This window comes from Meleagris gallopavo, chromosome 25 (genome assembly GCF_000146605.3).
Source record: "Meleagris gallopavo isolate NT-WF06-2002-E0010 breed Aviagen turkey brand Nicholas breeding stock chromosome 25, Turkey_5.1, whole genome shotgun sequence".
NCBI lineage: Eukaryota > Metazoa > Chordata > Aves > Galliformes > Phasianidae > Meleagris > Meleagris gallopavo.
The window spans coordinates 579,540-605,159 of NC_015035.2; the positions used below are offsets into that span (position 1 = coordinate 579,540).

At 42.9% G+C, this 25,620-nt stretch overlaps 2 protein-coding genes across 2 annotated transcripts in view; both read right to left on the reverse strand.

Moving 5' to 3' along the window:
• ZMPSTE24 (zinc metallopeptidase STE24) overlaps positions 1-3,737 on the reverse strand; it is an 8,519-nt gene extending 4,782 nt beyond the window's left edge. Inside the window, exon 1 of the mRNA XM_031556771.1 lies at positions 3,717-3,737. Coding sequence (XP_031412631.1) covers positions 3,717-3,737 — 21 coding nt within the window. The remainder of the gene's footprint in view (positions 1-3,716) is intronic.
• Positions 2,399-25,620, reverse strand: part of KDM1A (lysine demethylase 1A) — a gene marked incomplete at its 5' end in the record, with an annotated part of 26,790 nt that continues 3,568 nt past the window's right edge. Inside the window, 18 exons of the mRNA XM_010723254.3 lie at positions 2,399-5,714; positions 6,365-6,511; positions 7,297-7,424; positions 8,454-8,568; positions 8,979-9,166; positions 9,912-10,044; positions 10,402-10,513; positions 10,792-10,865; positions 11,344-11,478; positions 12,382-12,472; positions 12,996-13,138; positions 14,749-14,843; positions 15,172-15,253; positions 17,088-17,194; positions 18,037-18,129; positions 18,810-18,888; positions 20,796-20,929; positions 24,313-24,372. Coding sequence (XP_010721556.2) covers positions 5,529-5,714; positions 6,365-6,511; positions 7,297-7,424; positions 8,454-8,568; positions 8,979-9,166; positions 9,912-10,044; positions 10,402-10,513; positions 10,792-10,865; positions 11,344-11,478; positions 12,382-12,472; positions 12,996-13,138; positions 14,749-14,843; positions 15,172-15,253; positions 17,088-17,194; positions 18,037-18,129; positions 18,810-18,888; positions 20,796-20,929; positions 24,313-24,372 — 2,102 coding nt within the window. The remainder of the gene's footprint in view (positions 5,715-6,364; positions 6,512-7,296; positions 7,425-8,453; positions 8,569-8,978; positions 9,167-9,911; positions 10,045-10,401; positions 10,514-10,791; positions 10,866-11,343; positions 11,479-12,381; positions 12,473-12,995; positions 13,139-14,748; positions 14,844-15,171; positions 15,254-17,087; positions 17,195-18,036; positions 18,130-18,809; positions 18,889-20,795; positions 20,930-24,312; positions 24,373-25,620) is intronic.

The window sequence follows — 25,620 nt, forward strand, 5'->3', positions numbered from 1 at the left end:
TTTTTTTTTTTTTTTTTTGGAACAGCTGTAAAATAGTGTATGTGTAAATATTGCCATCGCTGAAGAAATATTTGTAATTTTAGCATATAAATATAACGGGCTTTTAGAGGACCTGAGGCCACGAGGGTCATTCCAAAGGTGTAAATGTATTTGCTGCGTCAGAGTAAAGGAGGCACTGCAGTGTCCCCACTGCACTCTGATGGAGCCCCATCCCCACACACAGCCACCAGCTCTGCGAGAGAACAGAGGGGGTGCAGGGCTGCTCCCAGTGCTGTGGATGGAGCATCAACCACCCAGACATTGCAGTGCAGCCCTCAGCTCTGCCCCTCACACAGCACGGGGGGTCCCAGCTGTTCTTTGCTGCTGCAGCTGATGGAAAGGACCCGGGTGGGGGACGGTGCTGGGGGCTGCATGGAATGTATTTTTAAAAAGGAAAAATATATATATATAATAATCTATTTTTTTGTATTTGCAGACATAGATTTGGGCTGGGGCGGCTTAGTTAGAGGGCAATAACGCAATAAATGTTTTCATAACCACAGAGCCAGGGGAGCAGCTCTGCCCCTGCTCACCTCTCCCCGTCCCAGTGCTCGCAGTCTGCATGCCACATGTAACCACACTTCTCTGCATGTCTCTCCTGACTCGAACACTGTCAGCTCTACAGTATATAACCAATAAACTCTTCTCTTTTTACGTGTCTTGGTGTGGTACATACAGCCCCATGCAATGCCATCTCCTGCAGTACCATCTGCAGCCAAACCAAATCCTTCCCAGTGTTTGTTACCATTGCAGCACCCATCACCCACACGAGGTGGGTGATTTGCCAGGCATGGGCACAGCACCCACTGTGAGATGTTATTCCATACTGTGTGCTCACAGGTACCTGCTGCACTGCTCTGCTCAGCCATGAAGCTTCACTGCTCCATCGTTTTCAGTCAGTCACATCTCCTTGTTTTGGTGGCTTTATGTTCCTTCTGCCTGCAAACAAATGATGGAATGCAACGTGCAATGCACTGCAATCCTAACCCCAGTGCAATGCAGTACGACTCTAACCCTCTCATTATCTCAGCTGCAAACCATTGGCCTTAACCAACCTGGTGAGAAGGCTGCTCATGTAGTGCTGCTCCCAGCCATAAACCCACACTGTTCCTGGTTCTCCCCCCAGGGTCCCTGAGGAGCCACTTTCCTGGATCTGAGCACAGCCTTGAGGTTGGAGTTCTGGCACTGCAACCAAAGCAGCGCTGTCCTGAGGTGCACAGCAAGCTGGCAGGTCCCTTTTTCTGTCCTTGCCAACAGATCTGCTGACACATCGCTACCACCACCCTTACTGCCAGTCCAGCCCAGGACTCCGTTCCTCCCCAAGCCAAGCTACTCCCACAGAACATGGGATGAGTTCTGAGCTCACTTCTCGCAGGCACAGGGCGTGCTCTGTTTTATTCCCTCTGCGAGTCCTCCTGTCCTTTTCTCAGTGGACATCACACTGTTACCAAAGCGCTTTTTACTCCAGGCCATCCAGACCTCCTTGCCCTTTGGCACACGCACAGTGCACAACACAGGTGTCCCAGCTTTCTCGTTCTCTGCTTTCAATTCCAAGCAGTTCCAGTCATTCTGCAGAGCTGCCATCAAGGGATGGGAACAAAGCTGAGGCTTCTCATTCTCCTTTGGTAACATCCATTTCTGGGAAGAGTAACTACTGGGATCAACACCACCCTGAAAAAGAATTTGCAGCGTACAAATAAATCGAATCGGAGTTAAATCACCCTCCTTTATGGGGCACTTTGTGATTTAAAGCTGCCAGATAAAGCGAGCACCTCGGTGGCCACAGTGCCCTCTGCTGAGCTCTTCAGATGCATGGCAGGAGAGCTGGAAAGGTTCACAGTGAAAAAAGAAACCAAAACACCCCAGAAGGTTATTTCTTTTTCCTATGTTTATAATCCAGACAAATGCTGAGGCAGCAAAATGGAGAAGCCATGCTTTGTGATCACTTCTCACTACAGGCAGGACCATGGCAAGCATCCTCAGCTCCATACAAACAAACACAAAGACCCTGAGCTAAGAGCTGTTTGTTGCAAAATAGATGCTAGCACCTGTCACAACCTCAGATATCCAGAGGACCAAACATATCTTCCTCCTCATTTGCCCATCCAAAATGCACAACCAAGTGAGCACATGCATTCACTCAGCACCCAGAGCTCCGCTGTAGGTTTCCTTCACCCTACAGAACACCCCGAGCTGGAAGGATCCATGGGGATCACCGAGTCCAAGCCCTGATCCCACACCTCAGAGTTAAGCAGTGCACCTAAGAGCACTGCCCACACACTGAACACCACCAGTGCAACTTCAGCACAGAAGGTTCAACTAGAAAGACACCCCTCCCCCCCAAAAAAACAACCCAAAAAACACAGCACCAATCAGTTTTATTCTCAGAAATACAGTTCACGTACCCATAGAGCGAGAAGTGGGGAGTCCCTGAGAACAGATGGGGAGCAATGCAAACAGATGGTGCAGCCAATCTCCACTGCATTCATTTGGGACAGAGCCTGGCTGCCTTCAATCCCAACCTGTGCTAACAGATCAGGCGGCGTACAGGGAAGTCAGGGCAGCAGCTGGAAGGAGACCACGTCACGAGGAAGGATGCTGAGAGGGAGATCTGGCAATTCATTCAACTGCAATACTTTCTGCTCCTCGGCAGGTCGTAGGTGGTGGGAAAATGGCAGTGAGCACTTCAACAGGAACAGCCATTACAGGTGGCACCAAAGGTCCACCAAAGCCTGGTAAAAAGAGCAGAGCAGAAAGCTCCTGAATTGGAATGGGAGCCACCACCAGAGGGAGGTGGCAATCAGTCCCTGGAGGACAGAAGCTGCAGGTAAAGAGCTGCTAAGTGCTGGGAGTCACACTTAGGAACACAAGTGCTGCAAGGAGCAGAGAGCTCCTGCTCCTGGACGAGGGATGGAAGTTTCACTGCACAGCCTGGCAGGGCTGAACCTCAACATGAGGTCAGCCCACACTGGGCCACCTGATCCAGGTCTGCAAAACTTCAGCTGGCCATAGGATAACAGTGTTCTTCCCTATGCTTCCTTCACCCCAGCAACCCCCCAGGACACAACCAAAAACAAAAGGGAGCAGTCTGGCACCTTCACCTTCACCCAACCACTGCTCTACTTTGGGTGCAATCAGTGCTACTGACCACAGGCAGCTGGGCCATGCAGGGAGCACATCTGTGTCTGTGCTGATCCCCAAAGGCTCCTAAAAGCCTGAAGTACATCGAGCTGCTCACTTCTAAAGCAAAGGCAATGTGTGGAAGCAAGTTTGTTCATGTGTGAATGTCTGGCAAATTACTGTACATTTAAGGGGATTTGGTCCACTGAATATCTAAGTCTCCATCAGAATGATCATAAATAGGAGAACACCGACTCTGAAAATAACATTAGTTATCTGATGTGGCTTGATATTTGGAAAATACAGCTTGGTTTTGCTGAGGACTATTTCAGTTTCCAGTGAACCAGAAGAGCTTGTCTGAGTTCTTGACACTGCTGAAGTGGGAAGACAGTCCTCATGGCCACAGCACTACCAACAAGCCTATGGATACAGAGACCCACAGAAGCTCAAAGCCACGTTACAGAGCACAGCACCTGATCCTCAGACCCACTTCCCGCCTTCCATCACAACAGCCAAGAAAACAGATCAGCTATTGATGGATTTTAGAGGCTTGTTACACTGTCATCATGGAACACCATGTCTCTCAGTAGTATTCATCTCCATGAGGGCAGTGAGATGCTGGAACAGGTTGCCCAGTGAGGCTGTGAGTGTCCCCTCCCTGGGAGGGCTGAAGGCCAGGCTGGATGGGGCTGTGAGCAACCTGGGCTAGAGGGAGGTGTCCCTGCCTATAGCAGGGGGTTGGAACTAGATGATCTCAAAGGTCCCTTCCAATCCAAACCATTCTAGGATTCTATTCCATTCTATTCCAGGTAGGCTTTTACCTAAACAGAAGGAGGGAAGCTTTAAGTCTCAAATAAGCCAGTGCCCTCTGAAACTTCCCTTGGACACAGCTCCCTTTGTGCCCTGCTGGACTTCCAGGTCCTAACCAAGCAGCACCAAGTCCTCTCACCTCCTGGAAGGGAAAGTAAGGATGACCAGCTCTGATTTATCCCATTGTCCCTCCATTCTCAGTGCCCATCAGAAGCTCTGCCTATGAAGACAGCAGATACAGTCAGAAGGAAAAGTGATCTCCAGCTTTAAGACTGAGGCACAAGAAAACAGTAGAAGCAACAACACCAAGACTGAAAGCCTGCAGACAAAACCAACACTGCTATAAATAAATGGGGGCTGCAGTCGTGTTTGTCTGTGCATCATCTTCAGGAATAAGGTGAGCAGTGACACTGCTGAGGGAAGAGCAGGAAATGGGTGGGTACCAACTCGCCAGTGGAACAGAAGGTGGGACAGATCACACACGTACACACAGAACATCAGAGAGAACAAAGACTTAAAAAAAAAAAAAAAGGGGAAGTAGAAAAGTGTGAAAGATCACAGAGAGATGTAAGCAAGCTCTACGAAGACAGGTGAGAAAAGTTCAGAGAAGAAAACACAGTGCTAACTAGAGATAGGGGAGAGAAGGCCCTAAGTGATTAAATAAGAGCACTCTGCACAGTGAGAAGAACGTTCTTGTGCACTGAGTGAGAAAGAAGGAAAACAAAGAAAAGCAGCCAAGCCAAAGTCACTTTAAGGATAACCTGGCAGCTGCAACACTGTCTCCTCAACCCAGCAGAAAAGAAAGTATTTCCCTTTGGGCTTTGAAAGAAAGGGGTAGAAACCCACCAGGCACAGCCCACCTGCAGCACACACCGATCGTGAGATGAAGTCCTTCACAAGCTTACTGTCTGGGCAGCTCTGCTTCTATATAAACAAACACAAGTGATTTTTCCTAGCTTTTAACTTCGGAATATCCAGTTTAGGTTATTTCTTCTGTTGAAAATATTTACCACTGCAGCATGCTTGGCACACTCTGGAAGGGTGCAATGCACTGTTACTGGTAGGGAAACGGTCACACCAAATCCTCAAATGCTGGGGAGGAATAAAATTGGTCAAAAATATTATTCTTCAAAACAAAATTAAGCAAAAGTGTTTCCACAAATTCTACACTAAGCTACAGTTCGTAGAAGCCAATTTCTAAAGGGCCTTTTCTGCAATTACTGGATTGTAAATACATGAATAGGTAGAATAAAACCCTCTAAGACTCCAACTATAAGCTTGACTTCCAGAAAGCACCCGCAGAGTCGAAATAAACCTCCTTGCCCAATTTAGTAGTAAAGAATTCTGTATATGCTGACACTTGAAACAGCTTTTTGAGGTTTTTGTCAAGGGTTGCCAAGCCAACTGGCTTTTGTAAGGCCATTCTAACACAGCAACTTATGGCCAAGTTCCTTCAGCAGATACTCTGAACAAACTACATGAATGTCTTCATCCCAAGCTGTTCACCCAGCAGCAGCTTTGTGGCTTTGTTAGTCCTCTTCTGATCCCTCCTCATTCCTTTAGATGGTGGTAGCTTGTTGTGTGGGCACCCCAGGAGTAGGCTGGCGGGGCAAAGTATACATGGCCCCAAGAAATTGGTCTGCAATGCGCCCTGCTTCTCTCAGTCCACTCAGTAAAGCACCATGCACAGTGGCAGGGTAGTTGCGAATTGTGTGCTCTCCTGCAAAAAACAGGCGAGGAATGGGCTGCAAAGAGGAACAGAGAACACAGTTATGACTTCTGCACAGATTCAGTTCCATGTTTGTCAAAAACAAAGTGACAAAATACTTTCCTGTTACTTATCGTTGTAGCAAAGCAAATACATTGGCAATAGAACTCTACTTCAAAAGCAGTACTTGGAGAAGCTGATAGAGATTTGCTTCCTAGACTGTATGCTGAAAAAGCATTTCAATGTTGTATCTACAATTCTATGGCCAAATTTACATACATGTCAAGAAATGACCACGTCTGACACTAGAACATGAACTCTAGGACAATACGTGCAAAAGAAAGCTTCAGCAATTCACGTAGATTAGAGCAGTTTTACCTCACGAAAAGTAGGACAACAATTTTGTCTTATATATTCCATAGAAAATCATTTTATCAATAGCTATGTTTATTAGAGACTTGTACCACCATAAGAACCACCTCAACGAAGCCAAAGCCCTACAGCCCCTTCTGCTTTTGCTTTCAAGACTTCATCTTCCCAAAGAACCAGAGATGTCTTAGGTCTTCACTGTGCTGGCTCCCAGTCTGGGAGAGAATTTTTGCTTTCTCTCCCTCTGGACTTCACCTTTACTGAAACAAACCCATCATATCTTGATACATTTCTATGAAGAACTGAGAAATACCTCACCTGTGGAGCACCTGGAATGGCTGGCCCTGGAGTAATTGGTTGAGCCATCAAGTCATAGTCATTTCCAGAAGATCCAGCTGCTACATAGGAGTACGAGCCCCGGGCCCACGGATCAGCACGCCAACGGGAGACCACAGTCTCTTTGGGCTGAGAAAAGAGAAGCTTCAGTTGCTGACACAGTTTGTGTTCTACAGTTAGTACAAAATACAAAAGATGCAAAGTGAAGGATAAAAGTGAGAGAGAGAGAAAGAGATATAGGGGCTGTTCATCCTGGAGGCTGAAGGCTCTGGGGAGATCTCACAGTGGTCCTCAATACTGAAGGGGGACCTACAGGAAAGCTGGTGCAGGTTACATCTATTTTAGGGAAATGAAAACCCAGCCAGAAAGAGAAAAGACAACACTAACAAGAAAGAGCACAGCAAGGAGGAGGATGGATTACGTTCCGGAGAAGTGCTGTTGTATTGGTTTAACTTTTCTACTTCTCCACTTTGATAGATGTACTTGCACAGCAAGTTCTGCATTCTATACAGTTCATCAGATAGCACAGATGAGTGTGGTGTATCCAGACTGCTGAATGGCATCCAGCAAATCTCAACACTATTAAGTGCTTACAACACGTAAGCTGCCAAACTATAAACACGTTCAATAAATGTGCACTTCAGAGAACTCAGCACAACTGAGAACTGCTGCTTCCTTGGGATGGTCGAGCATCATACAGAAAACAGCAAAAGGCTGAGGATGATAAAACCACTTCCAATAACAGCTCTATAGTTACCCTGCAATAAGGAAAACGAATGGCACCTACTCCTTACATGAAGTACTGCTCATGCCTTCCAGCATTTGGTCTGTCAACTGGTACAATAAAGTTACCATCTACTTTTTATACTGTTGCAGGATACAGGTCCTCCACTGAGATGCCTATCTGTACTAACCTGTGGCACAGCACTGCTGCCAAATATGCCTTTGAGGATGGCAAGACATCGTCCAACAATGACATCATCACTGATATTTTCCATGATTCCTGCTGCTTCTCCTGCTACCAAGGCCAACAAGATGGGGGCTAACCAGGGAGGAAGAGGGTGGGAGAGAGAAAAATAAGTGAATTATTGAAATCCTAACATTTCAACCAGACAAGTCTGACTATTATCTGCAGCTAAATCACAGAGCTAAAAAAAAACTAATAAATTCAACAGGTAATAATATTTCTCAATCATCCCCTACCACATTGAATTACCAGGACGAAAACAGATGAATATACACTACGGTAATACTTGGAATTATCAAGAAAACTGATGTATTGAAAACCAGCACATCAGGAGGGACAGCACGTAGAAGAGGGGAAAGGATTTATCTGGGAGAAGACAGACATTAGGATTTAACAGTCATCTGTGCTACATGTTCCAGGTAACTCAAAATCTTCCAAACAATCTGACAGAAAAAAGAAAATTGATGATAAAATTTCACTAAGATCAGCACAATAGCTCACTTGTACAAATTCTTTCTATTTCCAGTGCACAGAGATTGAAACAATCACAAACTGAACCAAAAGGAGGAGTAGAACACCATCCAGAAAAAGAGCAATTTGAGAAGAACTCAGATAACAACACGTGTTATGATGCTTCTAAGTTTTTTGTTTCTGGATTGATAGTTTTCTCCCTAGTTCGTTCTCTAAGCTAAAGAAGTCTCTCTCAAAATGCTATGTCTACAGAAATACAACACACAACAGAAATAAATGACTGCAGCATCACAAAGTCAGTCAGTTCTACTTTATTCCACCATCTTGCTATCATTTTAACTCTCACCTGTGGATCCACAAAAAAGTTCAGTTAACTTTTCCCCTTTCAGCCATCTGACCCAATGAGAAGCAATGTAATTTCACAGATGTAGCCCCAAACTCAGCACTGATGAACCCATCCTCTTCCATGTTCTGTCCTAATTTATTGCAACTCGCTGCTTCTATTTGCCTTCCTACAAATACTTCTTATCACATTCATGTGTGAAAAATAACAGCACCTGAAGGAGTGCTCTTTTCTGCATCTGAATCTGCCAATTTCTTGTTTGTATAGAAGCAGACATGCAGCACAAATACCTTTGTACAGGTTCCAAAACAAGAAAAGTTCCCCTCTGCTTGCAGTAGTGCTACCAACGTGACCAAACAAATTGACACTTGGATCCCAGAAGACACGATCAAAACACAACACAACCTGGAAGCAAAGAATCAATAAAATCAGGGGGGAAAAAATAAAAATAAAGACATTTCCATTAATTGACTTTCATCACTGAAAAAGTGCAGGAAGGAAAATCTGGAGATATATACATGCAAGCATATACCTTTACTGTGTTTCATAGGTTAATACCCATCCTATCACGTTATTTGTTTGCTGCTTACCAAGCTGTGCTAAATGTACTGTGTCAATCTATTGCTGAAATTTAACCAGTTAAAAATCATACAGGATACAGAGAAGAAGCCTTTACAGTTCTTCAGATAATTTTCAACACCAAAGCCTAGCAAAGGAGGAACAGAAGAAACATTCTCCTTCCATCCACCACAAACATTTCAGATTCCATCCATTACAACCCCCACTCCACTGCAGTTCCCTCAACGAGGACTGACCTTGTTAAGGTTGCCAAATCCCATACGTTGCACAGCTGAAGTTTTCCACTCTGGGAGAGGTGGCACAAACTGTACTGCTGGAGGCTGCTGCTTCAGGACTCCCAGGGGAAGGGTACAGAGCACAGCATCACATTTATAAATGAACGTCTGGCTGGTAGATCGTGTGTTTACAGCAATCACTTCACAGCCTGGAAAAGGAAGTGAAAAACTGTCATTTAATAGGTGAGGCAAGAGGCCTTATAAAGGCCCCAGCGTTGGGTTAACAAAAATTTAGAAGACTATCTTAAAAGCACAGCCACAGCAGAAACTATTTAGGTTACAGAGAAAACTTTACCAAGCTTAACCTAACTTCTAGGCAAGCAAACATAACTGGCCACACAGTGCAAATACCAAAATGTGGAACTGATAGAGCATCCAAGAAGGACCACACTGGAATAAGTCTAAAGGTCCACGATATTTAAATACATGCATAACTACACAGCCAGTAGGGATGTGCTTCTCACTGAGTCACTTTCTCACTGAGTTTCCCCAAGATCAATGCGTTGAAGACCAGTATTCCTTCCATGTGGATCTTATATCCAGAGTTCTAACAGCACAGCCTGTGCTATCTTCAGCAAAGTCCTCCTACTCCAAAAACTTCAGTTACAACAGCATGAAGAGACTGGAGAATGAGTGTGAGCCTCTTAATTGATAATTGCAGCTGAAAATGGTGGAGTTAAGCCAGCCACAGAAAGAAGCAAAACTCATTAAAGATTTACGAATCTGTTAAAGCTTCCTACATAACCTATCACAATAAGAAACACGACTTTTTCTAACTTAAAACTTCAGATAGGTGCATTCCATGAGATCCATCCCCTTCCAGAAGAGCTGAGCTGTAATTTATTTGATTGTTCTCCCTCAGAGCAGTTGTTATCATGAGGTGGTTTCACATACCTGAAGCTGTATAGCGAACCTGCCGAACTGCTGTGTTCAACTTAATATCCAACCCCTCTGCCAAGGCCACGGGCACGCAGGAATACCCATTCCTCACTGTCAGGTGGCTGCCTGTGAATTCAAAGTCATCATCCTAAAAATGAAGACACAGGAAAGTCTATGTTTATAACAGTCACATCACTCCACTGAGAATAATCAGCAACTCTGTGGAGTGGCACAATGTTTTCAACAAACATTTTCAAAGAATGAGTCTAATCGATTTTAAAGCCTATGATATTAACCAAGTAATAACTATGAAAAGTTTTAGGAGACAGCATTATTACAGGTTGTTTCAACATTCAGAGAAAGCTTCCTGGAATTTCACCAGGGAATGACAACATCTAAGCATTAAAGCAGACAGCACTCAAGAGTTTTGAGACAGTTAACACACATGGGAATGAAATGGATTTTGAAGTACATTGCAAAACAAACACATTAATTAATTAGCTACCTGGTCCCAGTGCTTCAGTGAAAGTGTAGAGAGAGGTGTAGCATTAGCAAATTCCAGGTTTGCAAAATGCCAGTCAAGTATTTGCCTATCCCTTGAAGACAGATAAACATCACTGGAAGAGAATACAAGACAAAAGACATTTAAGCTTGTTGGAGCAGGACGTTGTAAACACGTTGCTTTGGAAAACGTATTCTATCAGTTCTTCCTCAGTGGGAGAAAAAGAGCCAACAAAACTCTCAAAGCAAATGCCAAAACCAAACTCAGCCAAGTCACACTTGCAAAGAGGAGCTCATGTTCTAAGGAAAGTAGAACCTTCCCTTCAGAAATACAGTGTTACATGGATAACGCTCTGCTTTCCTCGTTACTCATCTTTATCACTCCTATCCTTACCTTGGTGGATTGGCTTCAAGTTCCTGCAGCTTCTCTTCCAGCTTTCCTTGCGTTTCTGCCAATTCATCGTATTCCTAAACACAATAAAAGTTCACGTTAAGCTCAGCTCACGTTCAAAAGGACTGAGAGATATTGCATGGCATCCTGCTGGATCTGGCTCCAAGAGAAATAACAGCAAGACTCGTGGGTTTCTGTGAAACCTAAATCCAGTTCTTAATTTTTCCAACATTTAATTCAGCATACTGTACTCTTCTGCTGTTTCCTACACAGAAGCCTATGTCACACTGCAGGAAAAGAGCTGCTAAATGCTCTCTGATATGATCTAACATGGGTAGCTAAATCCAAACGTTCAACATGTTAATACTCTCCACCTTAACTGAGGTATTAAATACAGTCATCAACTTATCAACCCCGAGTTACAATCTTTCACATTCTGAGAGAGTGTTAGAACTGAGTGAGAGTTGTGGAAACATTTAGATGAGATTATTTTACTTGGCTGGGGAAGTTTTCAGAGATCACTGAATTGAGTGTTGCATGTATGCCATCCATTACCTTGCAAAGTGCAGTCAGATCTCTGTGTTTACTCTTTACAAGGAACTCTGCTGTAATATCCCGAGGTGGCTTCACTTCTGATGCTTCCTTATACTGCTGATGGAGCTCTTTAATCTTCTCTTTCAAGTTTACCATCTTTTTAAGATGAAGTGGGGAAAAAAAAAGAAACAGGGGTAGACAGATTTCATGAGTGACTGTCTAAAATGGATATTCACCTCAAACTGTACCACTGCAGCAAAGAGATGTCCAGATGTTACTTACATACAATTCTACATCCACAAAATCACAATAAATATCACCAACTCCAGAAGAACATGGCTTAAGCACAACATCAGTGATTTCTGACTAAACACCTCACTGAAAAATAAGAATCAGCTGTCCTCAGACATTTCTTCATTTGAGAAACTGTGGAGATCTAAAGAGCCCACCTACCACAACTAAGTGGGACTCCAGAGACAGCCTGGAACACTGTTCCTACACTACAAATCAGAGATTTGATTATCCTTTCCTCCAAATTCAACATTCAAAGGGTTTTCACAGTGCCACAGCCATTGCTGTTTCCTAACAGCTCCAACAAAAGCTATGACATAACACTGGTTGATCATGTGTTCTCTCTTTCTTTTCCTAGATTCATGTTTTACCTCTTCTACCTATTCCCCTGCACTTCAATTTGTACATGGGGACAAAGTTCTCTTACAGAAAAGAGAAAGAAAGCCTACTCAACTTGTATGGTAGCTTTCAAATTTCTTTAAGAATCTTCTACTGCACTACTGCTTATGTCTTTTGATATTAAAAAAAAAAGCAGGTACTTCCCTTACTATTTCTGAAGAAGTTTTTGAAGGTTAGAAAAACAGCATGAATTAAAATAGCTCTTTAGGCCTCATTTGTCATAGCAGTGATACCTGGCAAGCCTTAGAACAGCTGGCTTTTTTAAGAACAGTATTAATAGCAACTGCTTTGTGTTGTTGTTTAGGTTTTCTTTGGAGAAACATAGTGGTAACTTCCTGTTCTAAACATCATCATTGGACAAAATCTGACCTTGTTAAGAAGATCTTTCAATTCCTCCTGTGTTTTCACAATCTTTTTCCAGTGTTCAATCTGCTCATCCTTCACGTGTTTCTCCTGCAATCTGGAAGAGGCAACGAGTAAGAGTCAGCTCAGTATAAAATCCTAGCAGTACTGAAAAAGCTCATTATTATAACCTAGATGTAATGCATAAAAGCACACAGGATATTTTAAGAAAACACTCATGAATTTTCTTGTTGCTGCATACAAGTTTCTGTAAGTGAAGGACACCTGACCAGCTGAAATGCAAGCCTGACATTATCTAGCATTATTAAAAGGTCTATTCCAAACACCACTACCTTTCCAGCAGAATAGGTGGACAATAAGTACACCCCCTGCACATTAAGTTAATTATCCACTATCAGTTTCTGTAGCAGTGACTTTCAGGAAGCATTCAAGAAAAGACATTTGCTACAGTAGATGTCTGTGGTATATTTTGCTTCAATAAACAGGAAATAACAAGAAGCACAAACAAGAAGCTAGAACCATCCATTGAGTGTGCAATGCTTACTCTAGGAGCATCATGACCTATTTTTTTAGTCCTCCATAAAATACAAAATTCTACGGTGAAGAGTGAAGTCACTTACTGTATGACAACCTCCAGAGCCTGACCTAGGGAGACAGGCTTATTATTGAGAACATTAAAATCCAGCTGATGACTGAGATAAGAAGTGGCTTCCAACAGACGATTGAATTCTTGCTCCACCATTTCATCTTTCTCTTTTGGAACCTACAAACCAAAAGAACAAACTTTGTTCTTCATATTCTATTCACAAATAAAAGAAGATCTAGGTCACCTAGATGTGAGCTTCAGAGATACAATACTGGAATGGCAGAGAGAAAAATTTAAAGACTGCCTTTCCCAGTGCAGTCTGAACTCGTGACACCTCATAACTAACATTCAAAATTCTACAATTCCTTCAATCAATGCTAGTCAGAACTTGGCATGCTTCCACAGAACACATCTCAGTGAAAAGCAAATAAAGGACTTGCTATTATTGAGCTAAACAGATCTTCCAGAGGCACAGGGAGCAAGATTCCACTGAACAGTTAGATCCCATAACACTTGTTCTGAATGAGGAGCTGTAAGGTAACTCTCCTGAAGTCTGAAATACCAAGAAGCTGCTGGTAATCACCATGATTCCACTCAACATCTTCATTAGTGACGGGGTAGAGCATGCCCTCAGTAATCTCACAGATAATACAAAGCTGAGAAGAGTGGCTGATACACTATTATGGTCCTGCTGCCATCCAGAGGGACTCTGACAGGTTGATAGGAACCTCAGGACATTCAGCAAGGAGAAGCTGAAGTCCCACACTTGGGGAGGACCAACTCCAGGTGTTAGGGCATGCTATGAACCAACCAGTTGGGAAGCAGCTTTGCAGAAAAGGACCCAAGCATCCCAGCAGACAGCAAGGTGAACATGAGTCAGCAATGTAATGCAACACATTTAACAGTATGTAACCTGGGATGCACTGGCAAAGCACTGCCAGTAGGTCAAAGGAAGTGATCCTTCCCTCTATTGAGCACTGGTAAGCCATCACTGGGAGATACCATGTCCAGCTCTGGATCTCCCTGAACAAGGGAGCTGCTGGAGAGAGCAATGAAAGGCCAAGATGAGTGAGGGACTGGAGCATCTCTCCTGCGAAGAATGGCTGGGGAAGCCAGGACTGTTCAGTCTGGAGAAGAGGCTCAGGAGAGGATTCTGTTGATAATAAATACCTGAAGAGAGGGTGCAAAGAGGACAGAGCCCAGTTCTTGTCAATGGTAGCCAGTGCCAGGACAAGAGGCAACGGGCACAAAGTGCAACATGAGAAGTTCTGTCTCAGCATCAGGAAACACTTCTGTGCCACGCAGTGAGTGAGTAATGGAACACACTGCCCAGAGAAGGTGTGGAGTCTCCTCCTCAGAGACATTCAAAAGCTGTCTGGACACTCCTGGGCAAGCAGCTCTGGGTGTCCCTGCTGGGACAGGGGACCGGGCCAGGTGGCCTGGAGAGATCCCATCCAAGCTTAACCATGCTGTGAATGTGCAAAGGGACTCAGCACAGCAGACAATCCTTTCAAAGAGGGAGTGAGGTGTCAACTGCCTGAGGAAAAAAATCAGTTACTTTGGGAGGAACAAACAGGAGCTTAGCTTCCATACAAGATCTGAAATCTCAAATAAAAATCTGTATGGAAGAAATAGGTTTTAGAAGAATGACTACAGATAAGCCTGAAGTAGACAGGCATGTTCACTACTCCCTTCCTCTCTTCCTGGATGCTGCTTTGTGCTACATCAGTAGGCTGATAACAAATACACTGGAGATACTATTTATATGGAACCAGCATCAGACTTACAGCTTGTCCATTTGCTTCATACAGTGGGCACTTCTGTTTGATCTTAGCCAACTCCATGTTCACTTGTTTGCTGACCACAGCCATGGGATTTCCTCCTGGAAAGCATTTTTGGGAGTTAGAGTACTCCTGAGATGTCTATCTGCAATTAATTAAGGATTTCACACTAAAAGCTATTTTAGAGACAAAAAAAAAAAGCTTCCACAGCTACACATTAACTTCAGGAGCTTCTGAAGATTATGAAAATCCACTGCCACAAAATGGTAACTACTGAAGAGGCCAAACCAGAACACCTTGTTCTTAATAATCAAACACACACAATTACTTTGGCCAGGAAAGAAAACGGTATAAAGCCTCCTATTTCTTTTTAATATAGTGACCTGCAACATTCTCTCCCCCAATTTCTTTTTATTTTGTAAAACTCACCAAGTCCTGTTACCACCATTGCTCCCAAATCAGCCACGTAGTTCCCTTTACGAAAGGTAGCAACTCTTCCTCCCACTCGGTCCTTTTAAAAACACAACAGATTACAGCTCTGGTAACGTTCAGCATCACATCTCACTTAAAAGTCATCACAAACGTGACATAACATAGGCTCAGCATTCTCACAGGCAAAGGTTCAGGGAACAGAACGTAGATTCCTTTTTGTAAAGAAGCTCTGCAAATTAATTTTGGCAAATAATTTCCCTAAATTAAAAGGATAAAACATTAAAATTGCATTAATTAAAAAGTAGTCCATGTAGATTTGGATAAATTTAGCTGCACCTACAGTAGGACTTACTGTGACTGTAAGAAAAATCCTTCATTGCCCACAGGCAGATTATGTTCTACGTTATACATTGCCTCCTACTACTTCCTACCACAACAACTCCAATACTGGAAACGATTTGTGCGTGCTTAAGAGAAATAATTTTAGTGTTAGAAAAGGCCACTGAACAATTTTTCAATTATTCTCCTCAGCAGACACAGCTATAAACCCAGAAGACAACCACAAATCAGCAGCCCACATTGGAAATGGGGAAAAAAGGTTTTGATTCTTGATATGTTAACTTAAGAGTGACGATTCTCTTCCTGCCATATTAAACACAGAAGTGGGAAAAACAAACAAACAGACAAACCAAAAGAAAACCACAATTAAAAAACCCCTTTTCCTATTCCCAGTGCAGCTAGCAGGATGCTACCCAAGAAAAAGATCAACGAACATGGTGCAAATATCCCATGCTACTAATTCACATAACACTGTACGTTTCAGTTTTTCAACACCCAACCAGAAATTCAGAAGTGTGTAAACACTACTAATAACCTAACAGCTGCAGAAAGTGAGTGGACACGAAGAAGCTACACCTGAATCACTGAAGTCATAATGCAAGGAACCACCAGGCAGCATTAAACAGCCACACAGCACCTCTCAGGACAGGTAGCACAAAGGAAGGTCTGAAGCATTGCTCCAGTAAAGAAAGCCTCACATGCACTCTGTGCTAAAAGAGTGTCAGAAGCACATCTACAAACAGCTTAATTTGTTTTATTTAAGATTAGCATCAAGCTGTTTCCAAGTGTTTAATCAGGTGGAAAAAATGATTTTCGATTTCAAATTAAGGAGATTCTACTTACAACTGCTTAAAAAAGAAATGTGTTTGTTACTGAAGGAATGTTCGGCTCGTTAAGGCACCAGGAAAATCGTAGAATCACAGAATGGCCTGGGCTGAAAAGGACCACAATGATCATCTTGTTCCAACCCCCTGCCATGTGCAGCCAATCACCAGACCAGGCTGCCCAGAGCCACATCCAGCCTGGCCTTGAATGCCTCCAGGGATGGGGCATCCACAGCCTCATTGGCAACTTGTTCCAGCGTGTCACCACCCTCTGTGAAATCGAGCTCTATATAACTTTACAATATAAGCCTTAAGCACATGGTAATCAATAAGGAAAGATTAATGCAGAATACAAAAGAGCAAGAAAGAAATCTTACCTGACTACACTCTGCAATTCCAGACAATGATTCTGACCTATGGGCGAGCTCTTTGAGATGCAGACTTGCATTCTACTTTCCAGTATATCAGTTCTTAATCACTAAATATCCGTTTTTAATCACCAAATGAAGATTCCAGGCATTACTGGTGGTGAGCACCTCACTGTGCACTGCTCCCTGACACAGCATTCATCCATTCCCAAGGAGAACAGATACTGTTCCCAGTGAGACAAGATCAGAACTCCAACACACCCCAGCTGGCTGCCAAGTGCACCCACCTCTGGGCACACTGCAGAGATGCTTCCAGTCACTGTGTCAAGTGCCTTCCTGCTTATGATTCAGTATCAAAGTAAAACAGCACAGAAATTCATACCCTGGCTTCCAGAACTGTGACATCCATCCCAAAACTCTGCAACTGGCGAGCTGCTGCCAACCCAGACACACCAGAACCAATGATGATCACCTTCCCAGTCTTCTTGGCTAAACAAAGGAAAAAAAAATAATAAGTTATAGGATGTGGAAGTGAACCACAACATGAGCAGTTGTGTCTAAGATACCAGGAATGAAAACAGCTTCCTTCTCATCACCAGTTCAGACAACACAAACTTCTTACAATTAACCACAGAGAAAACTGAAGTATGTATGTACGTAATATGATAACAGCAAAACAAAACAAATATATTCTTAATGAGAATTAAAAGTTGGCCAACAGCTTATCTATGAAGGAAGGAAAGAAATTCCTGTAGAGGAAAACTGCTTGAAGAATCTGATTCTTATTAATTACAGTGAGACAATGTATCATAGTTTTATTTCCTCTGGACCCAAAAGAATAAAACCTGGAAAGCTTTGGAGCTGGATCAGTACTCATCAGCATCTTTCACTCATCCCTTATAATACAGGAACACTTACCTATGGTTAAGACTTGAGAAGTTTCTGACCATTAAAGTCAGTTATCACAGGATCAATAAAACTTCATACAACTACTGTTATGTTAGATGTGAGGTACAGTTGACATAAAATCTCTTCTAATGAAAGTGCATTTAATTTCCTCTGTGATCATCTCCCACCAGTCATTAATTGGGAACCTGTCAACTGCCACTACGCTTTCTGCAAGTTTCATTCTGCAGCCACTGCTTTACAAAGATTTTGCCCTCTTAAGAGTGCTTAACTTAATGCATCAATGGCTTTCCAGCCTTTCCTACTGTCAAAGTACCAGAAACCTAAAAATAAAGGTGCTCCAAGATTTGCCCTAGTAAATTGTAGAATAATAAACAGAAACAAAAAGAAACCCTGCAACTAGAAACAGCTTTCAAGTTGCTTACTTGGAAGAGGCTTCACTCTCTTGTAGATGCCAAAGTTGATCAGCCCATGCCGCTCCAGATAGCTGTGCACCCTGTGAACGAGCACTGTATCACCTGCAAAATTGTCATCATTTTAAGTTATTCTGTATCTTCAGCAGCACAGAACTAACAGCATTCACTGCTGCTCTACTGAGAAATACGCCTTCCTGAAGGACATATCTGAAGTTAATATCTTTCTGGAAACCACAAATTGTTTTCCATGCTGTACAGCAGTTACAAATGTTGCCTGAAAAGTAGTACAGAACATAAAATGCTCTTATTTATCTCTTCCATTTATGAAGCATAGGACACCACCTCGACTGAAATTTAGCAAGCAGTAACTCCTTGCTCTTGTATTGCCTTCTTTTGTTATGGCCACTGACTGATGCAACTTCTTAAAGCTCATGAATGAGAAACTCTCAGACCTTCAAATCCCCATGAAGTCGTAGCAAACCTTAAAAGCTGCAGGTGAATTCATTTGCAAGAAACTTCTTTACCAACTCATCTACTTACCAACTTACATGAATTCTGCTATAGATAAGATTTCTTTACTAAGGGAACAAACTCTTACCAACTCATGACATGAGCATGCTGCAATATGCTGCTTTGCACCTGAATGTTCATCAAGCATTCACTCCACACTAACAGAAGGACTTATCTGAAGTCCTCTCTTGATTTGGAAGAGCTTTTTCCCAAAACTGAAAAACAGCAACAGTACATACAGTATGGTTTTGGCAGGAAAAGACTTGACTTACTATTGTAAGGTGCTTCTAATTGCTGGATGGTTGCCTCAAATGTCAACTGAATCTTTGGGTTATCCAACCAGAGCTGCAGCTGTTAAACAGTAAGACACATTATTAAGCAATACAAAGGAGGTGTTTTCCATGTGTTTGTAACCAAATACTGATAGGAGAGTAAATGCTGTAACAGTCACTCTCTGCAGTGCTGCATTCATTACAAGAAACTTCACCTTCCAGCGTTCTTTAATGAACAATACAATCAATTTTACTCTCCTATCCCATTTAAAGTACATGTCAATGCATCAAATTAGTGACCTCCTAATCACACATAAAAGAAAACATACATGGAAAGACTGCTTATCCATACAGCTTGCATGGCAAATACGATGTGCCATATTTTAACTAGGCATGCAATATGAGCCCGCATCTGACTCTGCTGCATCAAATTTCACATGGTCTTTGTCAAGGTTATAGAAGTATTTGCTATCTAATGAAGTCTCTTAATCACCTAACCCATCTTTACTAAGACAATATCCACGGAATACACTGCCCATGTACATGCAGGGAATAGAACAGAATGGGTGAAAGGGACCTAAAGATAATTGAGTCCAATTGTCTGAGCACTGCAGGGCTGACCAAAAGTAAAAGCCTACAATTAAAAGGCATTATCCACATTTAGGAGAGTTGCACTCCAAAAACAAAGCTGAGTTTATATATAACATTTTGCTGTGCAATGTGTAGCTCACACAGCATATCCACGTCATTTCACATTCCAAAACTAGTGATTTCTTTGGTTATTTCCTTGGGTTTTTCTCTACAATTACACAACTGAAATGCCTCAGCTCCTCGCTGATAACATACAATGGATATCACACAAGCATGACAAAGAGGAAAGAATTTCCATATAATCTGGGAGGCCAACTGAGGCAAATTCTCCTTTAGTATATTCTGCTTATTTCCAAGTAATTTTTAACATTCTTTTTGATCGTGGAACAAACCACTTCATAGTGCTACGTGCCACTTCTGTACCATTCAATTCTAAGGTTTCATTCTCAGCTGGAAGAATTCAAAGCCAACAATCTGTTTTTACATGCCAATCTCTATGTACACATACATACAATTACTTTACTTACTCACATTAGTTTACTGTTACTTCAAATGAATTTCAACTGTGTTACCCCTAAGCTGGGGAGTTATTTCCCAGCTGGAGAAGATCCACTCAAACCCCCTTTAGAAAGGAAATCCTGCCTAGAAAGTTCCCTAAGCACCTCTGCTGCCCCCTTTGTCCTATCATCATCTGCCCACATTAAAAGAGCATCATCCTCAGAAACACAGTACTACCATTCCAGTTTTGTTCAGGTTTAAATCCCAAGTGAATGAATTCCCCAATGAATTATTAAAATCTCACTCCTCCCTTTGACGTTTTTAAGTTGCATGGAAGTTCTGAATTGGGCAGAGGTGCTACAAACATTCTCAAGCAGACTTTAATTTTTCAGTGGAGCAATTTCTTTTAGGAAATCAAACCAGAACAAGTATTCTGAGAATAAACCACATGACTGATGATGTCTATATGCAGCAACTGAACAGCAAGTAAAAAGCAATACAAGCTGAGAGTTTTTGCCTTATTCTATGCAATAATATATCATGTTCTCAAGTGTTCTACAGAGATATTTTTAATCTGCATGCTAACACTAGAACATGTGTTCCAATTTTCTACTTGTTTCCTTAAAAAAGCTGTATTGGCAGAATCCTCATAGTTTTGAGGTTGCCAATGACATTTGAATACTGCAGATTATTACACAGCTTCAGAGCACAGCTTTAATCAAGAATTGGGTAATTTGTTCCTTAGAGCACGACAGGATGCGAGAAATGAAACACCACCACCACAAAAGCAAAGATCTACTAATGATATGACACAGTAACCACCAAAACTGGTTGCAAGATACTCTGGTACAAAAGTGGCCTACATCTTTGTGATCAATACTGTTACAATACACTTACGGTGCGGTTCCTGATGTACAGAAACACCTTCTGAGTCTGCTGTGGCCCACTGATTATATCAGGGAAGCAGGCAGCTTCTTGAGATGTCATACGGTCATGTGGAAGTCTACTCTGGAAAGCTGCACCCTCCACACCTACAATAAAAAAACAAGTTGTCTCCAAGCACTGCAATGGAACTGCTACAGGAATGTTTTTGGCCCTGCACTTCTTACTGAATGCACGTAGAGCAACCACGAGGTGACACAGTGGCTCATTTCAGGACAAGCTTTTGCTTATTCTTCCTTTATTTCTGGAAGGCATGCAGCTTTCCAAGTCAACAGTTCTTTGAATTATAGGCATCATCTGGAGCTAACAAAAAAGCTGCGCTACTGCAAAGAGCAATTTGAGCAATAAGGAGGGCAGCAGAACGCAAATCCAGCAGAATATCTGTAGATCACAACTGCTTCAGGTGCTGCCCTTCATCTGAGCAGCTCCCACTTTGTCAGAATATGAGAAACATTTTGGAGCCATTCCAATCCAAAAGGCCCATGCCATATGAGCACAATGGCCCCTCTCACCTGCTTTCCAAGGGTGATATTTGCACTGAGCTTCTCCTCCTTAAGGTAGAAGACTGTGCCTTAGCTTTTTCTTTTCCATTTTTACATACCCATAATATGCACTGCAATGAAATGCAATCCTACTTACACCACCTCCCTAGTTCATGTACAGCAGATTTGGGTCTCTTCCTTAGAAAGGCTCCGTGTGTAAAAGAACAATGTTAAACAGGAGATACGGGGAAGACTTTGTTCATAAAGGCACCCAGATACCTACAGGGAACTTCTCGTGCAGCTATGTGCCCCACATGCCTCAACCTCATTAGGACATCATATAAAGCAGCAAACCAAGGCACAGCTGTAGGAAGTGCTACAGCACAAAGGGAGTGCAGAGAGGGAACCCTGCAGGCATGGCAAGGAGAACAAAACGCTGAGATGTCAAATTTGAGCACTATGAACCTCAGATGTCCTAGGAGCTGACTTGAGAATAAGACAGAAGTGAGGTCTCAAAAGATACAAAGCAATACACCCCAAGGAAGGGAAGAACACGGGCAATGCAGCAAGGTTAAGACTATGTGCTGAAAGTGGAATTGTTGAAAATTGTAATGAGTATCAAAAAATGTATCAGCTTGCAGCATGTGTTCCACTAACAAAGATGCTTCTTTTTGAGCCTGAAGTCCACATGCAAGTGCTGTCCTGGGGAAAAGCAGGAATTCTCTTTGTTCTGGTGCAGCCATGCACAGCTTCCAAGCATTTCTTACAAGAAAAAAATTAAGGAAGAGAATGATTGTGAAAAAAAAATAAATCCATTCATAAGCAAAGATCAGAAGATCTAACTGCATGATGGGCAACAGGAAAGAAAACTCTGATTGCTTACAAGAAATTGCAAGAGGAAATTAAAACCTGAGTCTATAGAGCTCTGCAAGGAAGTGGAATTAATACTAGGAAACACTGAGACACAATAATGCTTCTGGACAGCAATGGTCTGCAATGGGGAAGAAACACAGCAGAGCTAGCTTCATCTCCTCCAGTAACACACAGCTCTGGGCCCTTCAGCTGCCTGTCACTCCTGTACCAAACACACTACTAATGGACACCTACAAATGCATGTATGTGCTGAACCCCATGCTCCCTACCATGACACGACAGGCAAACCGAAGTCACTGCTCCGACAGCACGGTGCAGGATGGCACAGCTCCATGCTGAGCACTGGCAGGGGCTCAGCAGCACAACGGGCACAGATTGGCCACAGACTGAGAACCACCCAGCTCCCTCTAGGAGCTCGAGCTGAAATGAGTGGGCATTCCCAGGGTACTTCTTAGGAAACACTGCCTGCCATGCAGTGACAGCCAGCAGAGAACTCCAGTGTACAGGCTTTTCAAGCAGCATGGCAGTTTTTTTGAGAAGCTTTGCGTTTGTAACTGAGACACCAGAGAAACTCCTGCTCGAGACAGCCTCAGGAAGAGCCCCACAGTGGTTCCTCTGCTGTTTGTATTTATTAAGGCCACACCTCTTACAACCCAAACTTTAAAATCACTCCAGATGAGCACTGCTATATTTTATACTACCAAAAAAAAAAAAAAAAAAAAGCCACAAGATTTGACATCACAATTTAGAAACAGCCAAGTGTGAAGTGATACGTTTGGTTTTGTTTGTTTGTTTTTGAGTCAACCATCAGATCTTAAACAAATGAAACATCCTTGTGTTTCCTTTGGCAGTGACACGGCTCAAAGGTAAATCAGCCTGCTGTATTATTTCACATGGTAAAAGAAACAGAAACTCAGAACTGCACACTGCTCTCCCTGGGGCACTTCTCACAGAACGCAGACATGTCTCCTCCTGGACTGCTATCTCCTCTTCACACACATTCACACGCACACACCACTTCCTGACATTCCGTATCAGCAACCCAATGTGCCCAAGTTTTAATTATCTTTATCCCCACAGAAGGGATGCTGAGGGCTGCTGCTCATTTAAAGACTTACTGACACATCTGCAGATGAATGACACTCCAAGGGGAAGTCGCTTGGTTAAGGGATCAGCCCACTGCTACAGCACACCCTCGAGCATGTATGTAATGCAAATCATGCAGAACTTCCCAACACTCAATGCCTACCTCAGTAAGCAACGCATCCTCCAGTCCACAGTCTATAACATTCAGAAATCTGCATGAGTGGTATAAAGCAAAACACAGCTACACTTCTTGATATAGAAACAGCAAGGATGCATGCTCAGACAAACATCCTGAATTTGTATTTGCTTCGAAGAGCAACGTGAAGGTCCAGAATAAGGTTCTGGAGCATCTGACTCCATGGCTTACAACCCTAATCCTCACACCTCACGTGAGGGTGAAAGCTGCAGAGTTAGAGGAAGATTTTCAGTAGCACTCAAAGGACTTAAAGTGAAGACACCAATTCTGTGAATTAAACAGCAAATGCATGCTGCTGGCATCAGTGCTTGGACCAGATGTTGAGTGCAACCAGCCACCAAGTCCACTGAAAAGCAGACTCCTGATGTCCACAACAGATGGATCTCCTGGGCTAACCACTGGGACACATCTCAAACTCAACCCCTTAAAAAAAAAAAAAGGCAAAAAAGACACGCTATGTTTCTTCAGCAAATGAGATAAAGGTCTACTTGTGCTGAAGCCCAGGGCTTCCCATGCCATTTTAACTGGGAAAAACTGTCTATGTAAGAATGATCTTTTTGCATTTTTGGACTCCTCTGAACATGGAGAGGAAAGGAGGGATGAGAGATCGGCCTGAGACATTTCAACACAGGTTAGTGTCCTTTTCTGGAGGTGGTACAGACCTCAAGTGCTTTTTGAAAATACCCTTCACTTTCTTTTTTTAAAAAACAGGTGGGTACACAACTCCTGCACCTCGCTACTTTTGGGACACCCACACCCATGCGCACTTGCAAGCATCGCTCCCTAGCTTGGCGGCTCTTGCTCCTAAGTGGCAAGCATCAAACGCCACCCTCACCTGATGCTTGGCCGTCTCCATACCCTCCAGAATTGTCGTCTTGAAGTCCTCCTGCTTGCCCTGTGGAAGGAAAGAGGAGAACTCAGGGACCTTACTCCATAAGTTAAACCATTCTGGACATAAAGGCCCGGCAGTTGGCGTTGTAGGTATTAAACGTCACCAACTAACTAAACCCATTTTCTGAGAATCCCATCTCCTGGAACCTAGGTCCAGGGGCACCAAACTCTGTGGTCTTCTAAGATGTAATCTGTGTTACTGGATCCTTTACATCAGACTTGTTTGGGAAATAAAGAAGCACACAGTATGTAGCATTCCTAGTAGCTAAATACTTATGACCAACTTCATTAATGGCTAGGATTTGAATGATTACACTTCTTACTGCCAAGATCTGGTAGATGGATAGCATCAGAACCTTAAGAATTTGATAATCTTGCCCTTGAGACTCCTGAGCCTCCTCATATAGAAGGGGATAGTTTGAACCATTCTTGAGCCTCTTAGTTTGAACCTGCAGTTCAAACCTCTAATTTGAACCTCTTTTTTTTTTTAGAGAGAGCCTCCTTTTCGTGCTGTAAGCCTTTCCTTGAAGGCTGATGAAAGGAACTTTATGTGAAAGCTTCAAAACAATTATCTTGGCTTCAGAACCCCTGATAACCAACAGTGCTGTAACAAACTAACCAACCTCTGAAGCCAAGCACATGCCAGTACTGCTGAACTACAGATTGCCAACATCACCAATATCCACCACTGAAAGATAGCAACCTGTCAACGGATCCAGAGCTGGAAACATGAGGAAAGTAGAAGCACTCATCTGAAAGACTGGAAGAAGTTTCAAAATTACATTAGGACTACACAGAATACGACTACAACCCAATTGGGAACAGAGCACTTCTAAAACAGAGATGAGTACAGCTGCATTGTCTACAGAAACAAAGCCAGTATCAGTTACCTTCCTACAAGCTGCTAACCTTCACAGGAGATGCCAGCTCCAAGTCCACCTCATAAGCAATCTTCAGATATTGGTCTAAAATCATCAGCTCTGGAGAACAGGAAAACACAGCAGGACTGCTGAGCTATGAACACCTGTATGAATGCTGCTTCAAGGCAAGTGCTTCAGCAGTCAGCAAGTTCTCTGAAGCCCAAACAAACCTCCACTGACTCAAATGGAATGGGCACTTCTTAACAGTTTAAGAATTTCATTGGAGTTAATGAACCAAATGTTTTCATATTTTGATAATCCAGATGAATACCTTTGCCATAACATTGGACATCTACAAATAAAACTGAAATAGTTACAATGATTAAAAGTCT